General features: G+C 40.7%; 1 protein-coding gene across 1 annotated transcript; it reads left to right on the forward strand.

The window, feature by feature from the left end:
* The first annotated feature begins 1941 nt into the window (after positions 1–1941).
* FBXW12 (F-box and WD repeat domain containing 12) lies at positions 1942–11789 on the forward strand. The gene is made up of 9 exons (XM_063113393.1): positions 1942–2031; positions 2665–2702; positions 2893–3053; positions 3680–3798; positions 8794–9003; positions 9577–9735; positions 10536–10746; positions 11247–11425; positions 11652–11789. The coding sequence occupies exons 1-9, from the start codon at positions 1942–1944 to the stop codon at positions 11787–11789; spliced, it is 1305 nt and encodes a 434-aa protein (XP_062969463.1).
* The last annotated feature ends 6023 nt before the right edge of the window (positions 11790–17812 follow it).

The following is a 17812-nucleotide window of genomic DNA, read 5'->3' on the forward strand; positions in this document are numbered from 1 at the left end:
TAAATTAGGTAAACCAAAAACATATTTTATTCTAATTTTAGTAAAATGGCAATGCTCAGGGAACCTGAAAGACATACAAAGGACTAGAATCACTGATATAAAAATACCATCAAGACTCTGTTTATTTCTATTTAAACCAGGATGTTTTTTCTTTATGACAGTTTCTTTCTCTTTAATACACATTCTCTTCAAACTAGTTTCCTATAAATCTAATCCAACAGAATGAAAAATGTGATCTCCCCATGGCAGTCAGGTTTTTATTCCATGGCCTTGTTAATGTGAAAACTTTCCATTCTAATTTCTGAAGAAAAGGACATTTAATTGTCCCTAAACAGCCAAATCTGGTTTTGGTTCATGGAACAGGTAACACTGTAGAAAGAATGGTATTTCTGAGAACCACTACTGCGGGTGAGGCTGGAAGCAGCAGTTTAAAGGACGGGTCATCACCATCGAGCATCAGAGAGGGACCCCGTATCTTAGTGAGCTGGGGTCGCTATAACAAAGTATCATACACTGGGCAGATTATAGACGACAGAAATTTATTTCTCACAGTCCTGGAGGCCAGAAGTCTGAGATCAGGATGCCAACATGGTCAGGCTCTTGTGAGGGTCCTCTTCCAGTTGCAGACTGCCAACTTCTCATGTCCTCACATGGCAGAAAGAGGGCTAGAGAGCTCTCTGGGGTCTCTTTTGTAAGTTTACTAATCCCATTCATTAGGGCTCCACTCTTATGACCTAATTACCTCCCAAATGTCCCATGTATTTGTCCATTTCTGTTGCTTATAACAAAATACTTGAAACTGGGTGATTTATAAAGAAAATAAAATTTATTGCTTACAGTTTCCGAGGTTGGGAAGTCCAAAGTCTTGGGAACACATCTGGTGAGAGCCTTGGTGGTGGCAACAGTGACGACTGAATATCACATTGTGAAAATGATAGAGCAGAGAGAGCAGAGTCTAACCTCCTCATTCACTCTCTTTTTAAAGCCCTCAGAACCATGCCCACGACCACCATTTTTAATCCATGAATTACGGCGTGGTCCTGCAATCTAATCACCTCTTCAAGCCTCCACCTTTCAATTACCATAATAGGATTAACCACCCTCTTAATACTGTCACAGTGGGGGTCAAGTTTTGGGGGGACACTCAATCCAAGGCACCCCACCTTCAATTACATTGGGAGTTAGAATTTCAACCTATGAATTTGGGTGGACACAAACATTCAGTCCAGTATATCCTCTCTAGAGAATACTGGAATGAGTCATCAAGTTCTTGGGAGATTTGTAACTGTAGAAAAGAGTCACATTACAGGAAAAAGCACCAACTGAGAGTCATCTCAGACAAGGCCTGCTGCCTTAGCATAGACCTCTATGGAGAAATCTGTTTGGCTCGTTCTTTCCCCTTCCACCAGAAAGTTAAATGCACAAAGGCACAAACCCGGTGGCTATATTGGCGATGAGAGATGGACCAGGTTGATGAGACTCGATGTCTTAAGGTAGACTCATAAATGTGGCAAGCAGATTCCCTACCCTGGCAATTTGCAAATTAAAGGGTGTCACACAGAGACTTGAATCTGATGAAGGGGAATGTGTTAGTTGACATTTCCTAGAGAGTCCTGACAAGTTCATCAGCAATTGGGGCTGCCCTGGGTCCTGCACTTCCAGTTCACAGTGTAAAGAAGGCGTTGATCTCCTCTAAACAACGAACAGCACTAACAAGCTAGTTTAGGGAAGAATGCCCTTGGCTGGGTGGATCTGGCCCCAGGCAAGAGGTCAAAGTGGAGGTCAGGCTGGGAGTGCGCACATCTGCAGCTTGTTTCTATCAGAGCCAGATGGGCTGTGGGTGGAAATCCTTCCAAGTGCTGCAGACTTTGGCCAAGCCTTTAAATTTAGAGCAAGCCATACAGGAGAAGGGCAACTGGATGTGGGCTAGGGCCAAGGAAGATGGAGATCCAATTGCCTGAAGTGCCGATGGTGCGAATCTTCTCCTTCCTGGACGCGTTCAGCTTGCTACAGGCTTCCCAAGTGAACAAGGTAAAGGCTCTCCACCCTCCACTGCTATGTCTGAATTGACCAGCTCCCTGCCCACACCCCACCTTGTCAGTTCTTGCACAAGACCCCTTTCACCTGTCATCTCAGTGCTGGGACCTTAACTACCCCAGCCTCGGACCCACATAGCCTTCCTTCATTTCTTACATTTGTCTGTTCAGACACACCCATTCAGCTCTGATATACCAGTGTCCCTAGGGCTCAGTCACTTCTCTTGACAAGTTTAGCACCAATCTGAAGAATAGCAGAGTGGCACATTGAGAGTTCGGGGGTTAGCATCATTCGCTATGATGATGAACCTGATATGCCGTTCAATGAAAAGGATAAGCTAATAAACAGGAGTTGTGCTGATTAACTGGTCCTTGAGGTCCTATTTCAAGTCCTAGGAAATCAACACTTCTTCCTCCGAGCTCTCACAGGAATACCGAGTGCCTGTATTAGCAGTGATAAGTCTCTGCTGTTACCATTTCCCTGTCTCCCCAGACTGGGAGGGCTTTGTGAGCTGGGAGTGTGTCTGATCAACCTGGGTGGGCCCAGCTCCCAAAACAAATGACAGCAGAGGAGGAGCCAACATGTGGGTACTGATTACCTGCTTATCTCTTCCTTTCTCTCTCGTAGTACTGGAATAAGGTTGCAGAGAGTGATTACCTGTGGAGGTGAGTAAGGGAAGCGGCAGGGTATGTGGGAAGGGGAAAGGAGGCCATCTAATTGTGCACCTGCACTATGTACCTAAGGTTGTGTGTGGCTGTGTCAAGAGGCACACAGGAAGTGTTCATGTGATGTGACAGTGGCTCTGAGGAGGTGAGCTGACTGGGTGTAGCCTGATAAGATTCCAACTGTTTCCAGAAAGCTGTGTCTGGAGAGATGGAGCTTCTGCAACTTCGCTTATCCGTGTCAGGGTAAGCAGACATGGAAGCAATTATTCCTGCATCAAGTAAAGCAGGAGCATCTCATGGAATCGGCACAGCCAGATGACTTTATCTACAAAGAAGCAACTGGGAACCTTGGTAGGTGGATGAGTGCCCTAGAGGAACATGATAAACTTCTTGTTTCCAGAAATCCACTCTATTTTCCCCCCCTGTATGCAGTTCTGTGTTCTCATTCAGTGAAGGGAAAGGGAATTAAAATTTAACAGGACTGGGTTGCAGTAATAGCCATGTAACTAGTCTCCCTGCTTCCTTTCTTGTCTCCTACAGTCTGTGCTGAATTGAGAAACCACAGTGATCTTTTCACAACATAAAATCAGGCCCTGATAGTCCCTTTTTCTAAGTCTTCCCATCCCTTGAACAAAAATCTGAAAAAAAGTTAATGAGAAACTCTTAATAACAGAGGTTCTCCTCACTTTATTCCTGATACCTCTTTTAAAACTCAGAAAAGGTCTCTTTTGGAGACATTTTTATACCCACTTTATATCTATGGAAATGGGTGAAAGAGAAAAAACAAGTTGGCCAATATCTCCAAATGGCCATTCTGTAATGGGAATGCATGTTTGGCTGACTTGAAGCGCAGTTTCCATCTTCTCCATAATTGTTACACAAGCCATCCTAAGAGGTTACAGGAAACTTAAAATTGTCTTTATTTGGTTTGGATCATCCCTCAACTATCTGGTCATTTTGTCTGTGTTTTCTTCCAGGAACCTTTGGGCCTTTGGCTTATCTCTCAGGAAGTGGCCTCACAACGGGTGGACAAGAGAAGTCGATTGTTTGTGCTGCGTCTTCATGGCGTGTGCTTTATGCCTGGGATGTGCAAGAGGTGAGTCTTGCCAATAAGTAGCAAAGGTAATGCATGCCTGCATCCATCCTGTTACACATATGAAACAGGAGTTTTGAAAGGAAAATGATACTTGGAATTAGTAACAGAAGCAAGGGTTCAAATCAGTTTTTCTAACTAGTAACTTATGACTTTTTCATTCAGAGCATAGACACAGAGAATTTGCTTTTTAATATGTGTTTCTACATATAATCTTGTACAAGGCTCTATTTTCTGGCTGTAACATGGAGTGACTTTGGGAAGCACATAATCTTTTGGCATTGTTCATCTTCCTTACCTATTCTTTAGAACCTGCCTCTTTGTCAATGATTGGCATTTGTTATACTAACTTTTTCAGAAAGTGGTGTCTATTTCAGGTTACTTCCAGGGGGTACAAAGGTTTTATGAAGACCAGCACATGTAATACAAGGAGTACTGGTTAGGGAGTTGAAAGACCCCAAAGTGGGTCCCAAATTATTGTATTTTTAAAATTTTACCTGTTTGGATCTCTCTATCCCTCCCTATAAAAATTAGATAATGATTCTCTCTCTCTCTCTCTCAGGGTCTTCTGATGTATGATAAATACCCTTGTATGAATATATGAGGTGACAGGGAAAAGAGTTAAAAATCTAGAAGTGTATCTCTTGGATAACTTTCTCTAGGGGAAACCAGACACCATGTTCCTGGGGACATTCAAGTAATCTAATGGACAGGTCCACAGGACAGAGAATTCAGGTCTCCTGCCAACATCCAGCATCATCTTGCAGTCATGTGAGTGAGCCATCTTAAAAGCAAATCTTCCAGCCCTGGTCCAAATCCTTTAGCCAACATCTTGCTGCAACCTCGTAAGAGATCCTAAGCCAGAACCACTCAGTTAATCCACTCTTGATTTTTTGATCCACAGAAACTGTGTGAGATAAATGTTTATTACTTTAAGCTGCTATGTAACTTGTTGTTCAGCAATAGATAACTAATATAGTTTTTAGAACCTGGAAGTGGGGCGCTGCCATAACAAAAACCTACAATGTGGAAAAGCTTTGGAACCAGGCAGCAAACAGAAGCTGATACGACTGAGGAGAACCTTGAAGAGACTATTAGCAAAAACATAATGACCTACCATGAGGGCTTTAACAAAAGTGTGAAAAATGTTATTGGACACTGGAGGAAAAGGAATCCTTCTTATATAGTTGCAGAAGTTTAGCAACAACACTGTCACCCATGGTAAGGTGAAAATTAGAAAATGTATCCAATGAATTGAGTGATCTTGCTAAGGAAAATTTCAGGCAGAATGCTCAATATTGACTGCTTCTTGCTGCTTATAGTAAAATGCAAAGAAAGAGAGGATACAGTAAGAACTATCAACCAAGAGAGAATTAGGTATTGCTGGTTTTGAAAATCCCCAGCCTCTACAGATGGCAAATGATGCCAAAAATTAAGAAATGGATTTTAAACAAAGATCAATGCAGAGCAATGTCAGTGAATCTTACTATAAAGATGAAGCCCAAGAGGTGGCTGCAAAATTCCTTGTTAGACTTTAGAAAGATCTAAGGAAGTGCCTCAGGGAACTTCTCAGTGAAGCAAAAGGACTTCTAAGAAGCTTAAGTGATTGATATTTTAACTGCCCTAACCTAATTATTATATGACATACATATGTATCAAAACATTATTGTGCCCCACAAAAAAAGCTTAAGGCATTGTCCTCAGGTACCCCAGCAGAAGGCCAAGATACAAAACAATTTATTTCAAATACTTGCATGTGTGGCTCTTGTCTAGTGGCATAAACTCTAAAAGGTTCTGAGGAGACCCACAAAGGTTTTGAGAGAATTACATTGGCAGAAACACTGCCAGCTGGGATTTAAAGGGACCAAAACATGACAAAAGGAAAAAAGCCCTTTTGCATCCCAAAACATTTACAGGCAGGAAACAGGCTACAAAAACTACTCAGCTGCAAAATTAGGCCACCATATATGGAAACAGAAGGATAACTCAGAGGACAAAACCAAGAGCCTAGAGAGTGAAACCAAGAGTCATGAAGAATCTTTCTTAGGACTTGAATCAACAAACTGCCAGCATGTCCTCCACTGGATTCCAAAATTTCTGTGTAGCAGTGATTCATTGGTGCTTCCCATTCCTCTCACCCCATTTTTCCTTTTTCCCCTTTTGTGAATGACAGTGTATATGGTATCCTGTGCCTACCCCACCCTTGTATTTTGAGTGTGCAGGACAGATGACTTGTATATTTAGTTGAGAAAGTTTTCACATTAGTATGAACTGAATCTAAAGTGCTTCATCTATATGTGGAACTAATTAAACAATGAGATCCTGATCCTAGATTTTGTGATGATGCTGTAATGGTATAAGACATATGGAGGTATCGGGAAATGGTGAGTGTATTTTTATTTTAGAGAGAAGTGAATCATTAGGGGCCACAGGTGGACTATGGCAGCCAGTCTCTAAGATGGCCCAATGTACTTGCTCCCTAGTATTCATGATCTTGTGTAGTCTGCTGCCACAACAAGTAGGGCTGACCTATGTAACCAATAGGATATCATGGAAATGATGGTGTGAAACTTTTTTTTAATGATTATATGCATTTATTTATTTTCTGCCTTTTCCATCAATGATTAGCACCATTTTTTTAAGTTTAGTTATTAATATTTTTTACATTCTATGATGTTGTGGAGCAGTTGGGAGGGAGGGAGAGAGGAAAAGAGGGAAGGAAATAGGGTGAGAGAAGGATGAAGGGAAAAGTGTGAGGTTGAGGCCTGTGGCACCCCCCTCATTCCTGCAGGGGAGACCAGGGGGCTTGCAGCAGTGTCTTAGTCATTGCTGGGCTGGGTGAAGATGTCAGGGGTGTGTGGCTGAAGCCTTCGTCCCCCACCATTGCCCCAGCTCAGGAGCCTAGGGCACTTCCTGCAGCAGCTTGGCAGTCATCGCTGTGCTGGTTGTGGGTGTTGGGGGGCTGTGCCCAAGGCCCTCAGCCCCCCATCACCCTGGCTCCAGAGAGCCCGGGGCACTTCCTGCAGTGGCTCAGTAGTTGTTGCTGGGTTGCAGGCGTTGGGGGACATGGCTGAGGCCCCCAGCCCTCGCTCCTGCCTGGCTTGGTAGCCCAGGGGAATTCTGGTCCTTCTAGGTTTTATAGGTGTTCTTTGGTATGAGAGAACTTTATTAATTAATATCAGACTTTGTCTCTGGTCTGTGGGTATTTTGTTTTTTCTTCCAGTTCTATGTTGGGTTATTTGCTGTTCTACCACTTAAACTCTGCACTGAAACTAATTTGTTGTCCTTGGCTTACTTCTAACATGGGGGAACTTCCTGTGGGGAACAGCACTTGAATTCTGTGGTTGAGCTAAATTGCTGCTTTGCTGCTGATTCCCTGGGGAAGGCTTTTTGTGCAGCTCCGGTTTTAGTGGCTGACTTTGCAGGTACTTCTGGCTCTCATGAGATCCAGTACACCTGGGTTGTGTGGAAACTCTGGTCTATCCCTGAGACTTTTCAGCCCCTGCAGGTCTATATTCCTGGCCAGTCTCCACTGAGTGGTCCTGCACTGATTGGGGGACAGATCAGCTGTCCATGCTGTGCCCCAGTGTTCTCCTGGTGGGCCCGTCTCCCTCACCGCCTGCACTCCAAATACTTCCCATGGGACCGGCTGTGCACCAGTCCCTTGTGATGACTCACCAGCCTCTGAGTGGCTCCTTCTCTTCAGTTCTTGTGGCATGTGTCCCATGTGTCCATGGGAACCATCTTGGTAGTCTTGCTGGCCTGGGGGCCACCAAGGCCCTCTTTTCTGCTGCCGCCTCAATGCAAATTCATATGAAGGGCACAGCTGCAGCCTTTGCCAGTTTCTGCTCCGTGCATTCACCAGCTCCAGCCTTGAAGTGGCCGGGGCTTGAAACAGTCGGAGCAGTTCTTTCTTTCTCTCATTGTGGCTTCTCCCACCTTCATGCACTCCGTAAGTCTCTCCTCCTCTTCCCCAGCTTGGCTGTTGTTGCTTTTTAATAGTTGTAAATTGATTGATTTGTGGGAGAGAGTGATGCTGGGGGACTGTCTGATCCACCACCTTGATCGTAAGCCTCTGTAACTTCTGAAGGTATTACATAGAAGACACTTCTGTCTTGAGTCATTGGCTCTTTGATATCCAGTTATGAGGACACCCAAGCAACCCTACAGAATCACTTGTGTGGTGAGGTTTGAGGACTCCTGCCAATAGCCAGCACCTACTTCCCAGCCATGTGAGTGAGCCATCTTGAAAGTGAAACTTGACTTCAACCTCACAAGAGACCCAACTTTCAGATAACAAAAATTTGTTTTAAGCCACTAAATTTTTGGAATGGTTTCTTCATGACAATAGGTAGCACTATACAGGCAATCTGTTATACTGTTAGGAATCAAAATAGTGGTCACATCTGAGCAGGCTAGAAGGGTTATTAAATAGAGCAAATACAAGAGGACTTTGGGAGAACATTGGTATTCAGTTGTATTAATTTATTAAACTTTACATGTATGTTTGTGCTCTTTTCTTTTTGTATGATATACTTCACAATAAAAAAAGGCTAAATAGAATTCTAGAAAGAAAACTATTTGTTCTTTTTTGAGTGCAGTGTACAAGGTTGATAATGGAATAACAATACTCATGACAGTTGATACCTACCATGTCTAAGCAGACATTGTAGTTCCTACTATGTCATAGAAAGAATTCTAGGCATGTTTCATATGTTGTAAAATTCTAGGTATGTTTCATGTTGTAAAATATGTTGTGAAATAAAGCCTGATTGTTCTCTATTCCCATCATGTAACGAGTTCCTGCATTTAAGCATTGCATAGCTCCTGTTTTCATGTTTATACCCCCAACTAAGTGACATGTTTAGAGTTTTCATATTCTTTTCCCAGAAGCAAGAAGTGGATCTGATTGGGAAGAGGCTTCTAAATAAACATGGACAGAACGAAAGCACTGTAGGAGTGAGGAGTTCCTTGAATAGTGTCATTCTCGTTCTCCAGGGCATTATGATCTGGTCAAGCCCAGTCCAGCAGTCCAGGATCAATGAGCTGGTGACCTTCCCTCAGATGCATCTTGCAATCACTGTGGACATGAAGGGAACTATCAAAGTGTGGAATTGTCAGGATGGGGATGCTGTAGCTGCTCTCACCATGCCTCGGGCCTGTTTTTCCTTGGAAGCCTGTCTCACAAAGGATGGCCCATTCGTGATGGTAAGTGAGCCCTGCATCTGGTGGTGGCCCGTAAAACAAAATGCCTGCTGCCTTGACATGTGTCAAGGCCCAATTCTTGTCACATCCCAATCTGTCTCCTTGGAGTCATCTCTTCAACATACCCTCAGAGTCAGTCAAAATTTACCAATGGATGTTGGCCATACAGACCTCCATACCCTGTTGGTCTTTGACCTACCTCAAGTACATTTCCCCAGCCATTCTTGTAAAAACAACCTTCCTGAATCCTTTCATATCTATGTGTCTTCTTTCAAGTGTACATTATCGTACAGTCTTTAAATATGGACAGGGACTGTGCAGGGAGAGATGTGGGTTTGGGGAGACATTGAGGGAAAAATATAGCGGTAATGTGCTAATAAATAACTATCCTTGAGAAGAGTGTATTGGAGCTTAGAAAGTTTTATTCCCTGGGATCATCCCAACAACTTGTGATACAGCCTGGTCAGAGGTTTTTATCTGCATTATGTGATGGTCACACCTGACAGTGCTGCTTCCTGTGTAGTTTAAGGTTTTACATCTACTTCTATTGATATGGTGGCAATGCTTTGGTTTCAGGTGGGTGATTCTGAAGGTGACATCTACACATTGACAGTACCTCAGTTAAAGGATATTTCTAAAGTTAATGCATTTAAATATAGTGTTGATCTTCTACACTGCTCTCCTGACAAGAAATGGGTCTTTGCTTCTGGGAGACATCAACATATCTTGCCAAAGGTAGGTGCTATTCTGTGTGCTTCAGCTTTGGGACAGGAGGGTCAAACACTAGGAAGGTCATGTTAGGAAGTGTTAGAGAAGCTACAGATCTCAGGGAGGACCAGGCATACTGCTTCCTCCTCTCTCAGGCCTTTTCAGAAGTGGAATCCATTCTTACAGTCAGGAAACAATGTTCTTTGAAGCAATAATATCCAGTTGTAATGGCAAATATTTATTAATGAAAATGTATTCGTGAAGCCTGACTCTGCCAAAGAAATAGAGGAGGGTGAGAGAAGTATGAAGAGACAAGGATCTTTAGTAACTTTGTTCACTTTAGCTTTCCTTACTTTAATCTACCTTGACTTGAAAGCACAGAGAAGCCCAAAGGTAAATAAATATGCACCAGCTTCTGAACGTCATCCTGAGCGTGGCACCTGTGCCCTGGGCAGGCAGCAGAGAGCAAGGAGTTAAGAGGAGAGGTAGTAAAAGCAAAAGAACCCTTGAGTGGTTCTCCAAGAAAGGAAAATCTACTTAGCCAACTTCAACTTGACCAGAGGTCCAATGTGGCAAGATGATTTTGTAACCCCCTGGTATGCTCAGGGACTCCATTCTATCTGTAAACATGCAGGAAGGATAGGAAGACAAAGAGCTCCTCGTAAGCTGGAGTGATGAGCAGTGAGTACTCAACGCTTCCTGAGATGCAGAACAAAGCTTTGGCCACAAGATGAGGATGTTGTAGGCATCTTTTCTGGAGTCACTTCTGTCCTGAGATGCTGTAACGTCCCCTTCACCTGACTGCATGTGCATTGCTCTCTCCTTAGGTATTTTTCACAGAGTGCTTACTGAGACCTTCAGAGGATAGCACTCCTCTGTCTGTCTCCCTACCATTTGCACCATGCTGCAGAGCCTGCTGGAACCCAAGGATGAAAAACAGGATAACACTCATGTTCCGAAGAGGCTCTAGCAAAAACACAGGATTTACCACCTTTGATCTAACAACTGAGAGGACTGGGGGTAAAACAGTCATCCGAGGTAGGCTATGCCACAGTAGAAACACTTGTTTCTCTTCTGTATCACACATGTGTTCGTGTTAAGCTATCAGTTTACGTAAGTAGGTCATACTGTGTGAAGGGAACAGGGGGTGTCTTCAGCTGGGGGTGAATCCATGCCTGTTTGACTCTAATGCCCACGCTGAGCTCTATATTCCACCCTGCCCTTTTGGGTAGACATGTTTAGATTTCCATCAGGTTTTAGGGCCTGGGTTCCGATGCCCCTTCCCATTACAGGTCTCCCTTAATGTTTGTGTTATTTATTGTCCATAGCCTTCTGTTCCTGTGTCATGGCATCCCTTACCACAGCCAGTGACATGTACTTGTCAGGCCACTGGACAACCCTTCATTTTCTTCACTGGACTGAAGTTCCATGGAAGTAGGGAGTATGTTATTTCATTCAGTGTAAGGATAGTGTTCTGACTAAATGATTTGAAATTGCCTGCATGTATGTGTGTGCATATGTATTTTACACAAAAACAGAATATCAGATCGCAAGTTTCCTGTTGCCGGTTCAAATTGAGAGTCCATTATGGATGGGAGTCGGTGAAGGAAATATGATTGTCTTTGTGAGTGGGCCATACCTGTTTCTCTTCAACATCAATGGCTTCCTCCTGCAACGATTTGAGGACCACCAGGTAGCCATCAACAGCTTATGGGTGGTAAGTATGATCTCTCTCCTCCCATTGCTTTTTAATTTTTAAAAAATTTTTAATTGTACACATGTGTGGGGTACAGTGTGTTGTTTCAACACATGCATGTATTATGCAATGATTCACTTAGGGTGAATAGCATATCCATCACCTAAACTTTTATCTTTTCTTTGTCCCACTGCTTTTGGATCTGACTTTGACTTCTTGGCTGCTCACTCCTGGATATCCTTTGAAGGATTCTATCCGTGTCCTCACCGCATCCCGAGATCTCTCTTTGCATGTGTACATGTGGGAGGAGGGAGGCCGTTATCCATACCTCAAGAGCTGCTGTCACCTGGAACACACGGGGACTGATCAGAATCCAGTCTGGTAAGCCCTGCTTTGTGGCTTAAACTTTACCTGAAAATTCTTAATTTCTATGAGAAAATAAATGAAGTGATAATAGGTTTTTTTCAAGGTTCTTTGAGGATATTCAAGGGTATTTCAAAAAGTTTGTGAAAAATAGAGTTCAAAGATAATACAAACCTTTCCATGACCTTTTTGAAGTACCCTCGTAAGTAAATGAACTTGTGCCTGAAAAGAGAATTGCTAGTTCTCGGAGTCCCAGCGCTTACAATAGATGTCAAAAGGCTTTCCCACCTGGCTCTCAATTCATATTCCCACAACCAGTATATGGAAGATTATCTCCTCAGTATCCTATCTTTACTTGCAAGGTTCGTACCTTCATTTGTCATTTGAGTTGCTTCTTTACAGAGTTTCCTTCATCTCCATTTTGCTAATTTTTCTTCTGGATTGTATCCCTTCATCTAAATCCTTTTCCTTGAGATTTTATATACTGCACATAGAAGTCTTGTTGTTTAGATGCTTTATAAATATTTTCTTCCAGATGATTGCTTTTCTTATAATATTTATAGTGGTTTGGAGGCAATAGCTAACAAAATACATATCCATATATCTTTTGAACTACAATTCCTTTAAAAGGAATTTACTCAGAAGGTGTATCTCTAATGATTAAAAATACATTGTCTGTTTATTGCAGCATTATTTATGATCGCCAAATAATACGTAAACACCAAACACAGAGATTGTTTCAATTACTGTGGTAATTTATACATACAATGTAATATTGTGCAGCTGTTAATTTTAAAAAGAATAAAACAAATATCTATGTTTAGATAAGTTATTCTCAGTGTTTCAGAGGCAAAAATAATTTAATTAAAAATATGTAAATATATGTAATTATACTTAGCAGGCTTTCTTTTATGTTTTTTGCTCTCGTTATCATATCTAATAAATCTTAGCCTACACCAAATCATAAATACTTATTTCCTTTCAATAATTTCAAATACTTACCCTCCACATCAGGGATCCCATGCCACATAACTTTGTCTTTTATCCATCTAAATTATTTTATAAAGCAGGGAAACTTTATGTCTTTCCCAAATAGAATCCAGTTGTCCAACACACAGTGTGGGGATTTTTTGGCAAAAATATGAAGTTCTGTAATCAGAAGCACAAACCACAGAACATCAATCACCCCCAAAGTTTCGTCATGCCCCACTGCAGTCCGTCTCGCCTTCATCTCTCGCACCAGGCAATAACTGCTCTGCTTTCTGGCCCTATAAATTAGTTTATATTCTACAAAATGTTATGTAAATAGAATTATATAGTATGTATTCCTTTGTGTCTGGCCTCTTTCAATGAGCACAGTGTTTTTGAGATCCACCCACGTTGGGTACATCGGTAGTTCACTTTTTTACTGTTGAGTATTGTGCTGTTGCACAGACGTACCACTGTTCATCACTTCACCAGTTGAGAAACAGTTATGGGATGTTGTATGTAAAACTGCTAAAACAATTGTGAACAGATTTTTGTGTGCATTTACCTAAGAGCAGAACGGCTGGGTCATATGGTAAGTGTAGGTTTAAATTTGTAGAAACTGCAAAAACTCTTTCCTAGGAAGCTGCACCTTTTTGCATTCTCACCAGGGATGTATGAGAGTTCCAGTTTAGGTTTTTTGGTGGTTTTTTTTTTTTTTTTTTTTTTAACATTCTAATAGGTGTGCAGTGACATCTCATTATGATTTTTATTGTGCCTTATCCCAGTGATGTTGAACAACTTTTCATTTGCTTATTTGCCATCCAGTTATCTTCTTTGGTGAAGCATTTGTTCAAATCTTTTGCCCATTTTAGATTGAGTTGTTTATTTTCTTAATATGGAGTTGTGATAGTTGTTTACATATTTGGACTATAAGTCTATTATCAAATAAGAATTTGCAAATATTTTCTCCCACTCTCTGGTTAGTCTTTTTAGTTTCTTTACAATGTCTTTTAAAAAGCAGTTGTTCTTAACTTTGAAGTCCAATTTTTCTTCTAAAATGATTGTGCTTTGGGTGTTGTAATCTAAGACATCCTTGCCTAACCTAAGGTCATAAAGATTTTCTCCAATGTTTTCCTCTAAAAGTTTTGGAATGTTAGGTTTCACATTTAGGCCTATGATCCATTTTGAGTTAAATTTTGTTAGGGCAAGATATAGATTAAGGGTTTTTTTTGCATATGGATATTGAGAAATTCAGCATTATTTTTTGATAAACACTATTCATTCTCCATTGAATTGCCTTTGCAACTTTGTCAAAAATTAATTGGCTATTTATATATGGGTTAATTTCAAGACTTTCGCTTTTGTTCCAATGATCTATATGTTTATTCATTCTCTAATAATATAGTACTTTGAAAATCTAACTTTATAGTGTTAGGTCTGTGAGACAAACAGAATGAAAGACCCTGAGCCAAACGTTATCAAGCAAGGGAGTTTACTCCAGCAAATCTGGAGGGGAAACTAAAAGTTCAGTGTTCTGCCCTCGTACAGACTGGCAGAGACTTTATTACAGGGCTTGTCTGGGAGGGGTTGGGGCAGATATTCTGAGCACTCAGCATGCCGTAAAGGCTTTGTGTGTTGTTGTTTTTGTTTTGTTTTGTTTGCTTCATACATGATGTTTTTATTGGAGCACATCAGCCTGAGAGAAAGGCAGGAGGTAGGCGGACAGGGTGAGTTGTACCAGGCATTCTTGTCAGAACGTACTGGCCTTGAAGGGAAAGGGAGGGGGCAGAGGGACAGGGCACGGCAGTAGCAGATGTTCTTATGTTAAGCTGACTGTGAAGCCTAATATATAGAAACTATAAAATCAAATGATGTGAGTCCTCCAATTTGTTCTTTTGCAAAATATTTTGGATATTCTGATTTCCTTGTTTTCCACATAAATTTTAGAACTGGTTTGTAAATTTCTACAAAAATTCTGGGATGTATATTGGAATTCTACTGGATCTATAGATAAATTGAGGGGAAATTGGCATCTTTACTATACTGACATTTCCAATCCATGAACCTGTATGTCTCTCAATTTATTTAGGTCTTCTGTGATTTCTTTTATGAGTGTTTTTGTAGTTCTTTAGAATACAAATCTTGCACATATTTTATAAAATTTATACCTAAATATTTCATGCTTTTGGTGCTGTTATAAAGAGCACTGTTTAATTTATTTCAATTTTTAGTTTTTCATTACTAGTATACAAAAATATGATTGACTTTTGTATATTGACCTTGTATCCTGCAACCTTGCTAAACTTACTTATTCTAAAAGATTTTATTCATAGATCTGCAGATACTTTGTGTTTTTTCTATGTAGACAATCATGTGATCTATCAATGAAAACAGTTTCATTTCTTCCTTTCCAATCTGTATGCCTTTAGTCCTTGTTCTTGCCTTATTGCATTGCCTATAACCTTCAGTACGATGTTATAGTGTAGAGCAGATATCCTTCCATTAGACTGAAAGTGTTCAGTCTTTCACCATTATTATATTCACTGTATGTTTTTGATGGTGCCCTTTATTAGGTTGAGGAAATTTCCTTCTAATCCTAGTTTGCTGAGGATTTTTTAAATCATAAATGTTTAGATGTTTAAGTTTTTCAAACGCTTTTTCTGCATAAGTTGTTATAGCATATGAATTTTTTAAAATTATTAACAAGGTTAATTATATTCATTTACTTTTGGGGAGGTAGGGACATGGTATTTCATTTAATTTTTTTTTAATTAACAAATAATGATTTTATATATTTATGGAATACAGTGTAATATTTTCATATGGGGGGTCTTCAAAAAGTTCATGAAAATATTCAGACTTTTTAATTCTATTTTTCCATGAACTTTTTTTTTTTTTTTAAGATGACTGGTAAAGAGATCTTAACCCTTGATTTGGTGTTGTCAGCACTATGCTCTCCCAAGTGAGCGAACCGGCCATCCCTATATAGGGATCCAAACCCGTGGCCTTGGTGTTGTCAGCACCGCACTCTCCCAAGTGAGCCACGGGCCGGCCCCCCCACGAACTTTTTGAAGAACCCTATATGTATACATTGTGGAATAATTAAATTAAGTAATGAGCACATCCATAACCTCACATACTTACATTTTTGTAATGAGAACACTTAAAATCTACTCTTTGCAATTTGCGAATATGCAGCACATTATTACTAACTATAGTCACCGTGCTGTATCATAGATCTCCAAAATGTATTCCTGCTGTCTGACAGAAACTTTGTACCCTTTGTCAAACATCTCCCCATTCCCCCTCCCCACCTCCAGCCCCTGTTAACCACCATGCTACTCTCTACTTTTGTGTTTGACTTTTTTCTTTTCTTTCTTTTTTTTTTTTTTTTTTAAGATTCCACATATAAGTGAGGTTGTGCAGTATTTGTCTTTCTGTGCCTGGCTTAATATCACTTAGTATAATGTCTTCCAAGTTCATCCACATGTTGCAAATGACAAGACTTCCTTCTTTTTTAAGTCTGAATAGTATTCCACTGTGTATAATTCACATTTTCTTTATCCGCTTATCTGTCGATGGATGCTTAGGTTGATTTTTATATCTTAGCTATTGTGAATAATGCTGTAATGAATATGGGAGTGAAGATATCTCTTTGAGATAGTGATTTGAATTTTTTTGGATATATACCCAGAAGTGGGATTGGTGTATCATATGGTATTCTGGCCTAGGGAGGTTTGATAACCAGCCTCAACCCACCCTGTCCTCTTATCAAGTTCTTGACTCCACCACAGGAAAGAATTCAAGAGCAGAATCACAGTAAAAAGTGAAAACAAGTCTAATGTAATGAATTAGAGATACAGATTTCACAGAAAAAGTGCAGCCTAGCTCCAGAGACTGAGCAGGGCCTGCACCAAATTTAATACAAAAGTAAGAAATACACATTCAAAGTGCAGGCTGGCTCTAGAGTGAACAGCAGCCTGCTAAAAAAGCAAGTCTGATACAAAAAGAAAGAAATACACACCTCAAGCAAAGTGTGTGCTCATCCCAAAGAGAATGAGCAACAGTCCTGCCTTCTACCGGGATTCAACTTCTATCGTTTTGCTATCTAATACATATTCATGCTATCTAATGAATATTCAACTAAGGGGATGGTTCCCAGTTATGTTACCTAGTCTTGCACATGCTCAGTTGGTCTCTTTTAGAGCATGCTCGTTGGTCAGATTCCACCACAGTCACTGAATACACTTAGAATATTCTCGTTGCTCTCTAACACCTCCAGTGGAAGGTCATTCAAGGGATAAACTCCTTTTTACTGAATGTGCTTGGCCAGTGAGATTGCATAAGTCTGCCCCCTGTGGTCTCAATCTCCACATGCTGGTGCCAAAAATAGATGCTACAGGCCACCACAGCTTGGGACTCAGAGGCAGAGCTTGAGTCCTAGAGAAGCAGTTTGAGAGCCAGGGGAGTGGCTTGAAACCCAATCCCTGGGGAACTGAGCATCTCCTATTCTCAGTTCTATATTTTGTGTTTTGAGAACCTTCAGTACTGTTATCCATAAATGCTGTGCTAAGTTACATTTCCACCAACAGTGTGCAAGGGTTCCCTTTACTCCACATCTTCGCCAACACTTGTCATCTTTTATATTTTTTATAAAAGCCATTCTAACAGGTGTGAGGTAATAGCTCATTGTGGTTTTGACTTGCATTTGCCTGATGATTAGTGATGTTCAGCATTTTTTTCGTATACCTGTTACCTCTTCGTATGTCTTCTTTGGAAAAATGTCTATTCAGGTGCTTTGCCCATTTTTAAATAGGATTATTTGTTTCCTTGCTATTGAGATATTTGAGTCCCTTATTTATTTGGATATTAACCCCTTATCAGATGTACGGTTTGCCAATACTTTCTCCCAATCCATAGGTTGTCTCTTCACTCTTGTTTCCTTTGCTGTGCAGAAGCTTTTTAGTTTAATGCAATCCCATTTGCCTGTTTTTGCTTTTGTTGCCTGTGCTTTTAGGGTCATATCCAAGAATCATTTCCCAGAACAATGTTGTGAAGAGTTTCCTGTTTTCTTCT

This window comes from Cynocephalus volans, chromosome 11, assembly GCF_027409185.1.
Source record: "Cynocephalus volans isolate mCynVol1 chromosome 11, mCynVol1.pri, whole genome shotgun sequence".
Lineage (NCBI taxonomy): Eukaryota > Metazoa > Chordata > Mammalia > Dermoptera > Cynocephalidae > Cynocephalus > Cynocephalus volans.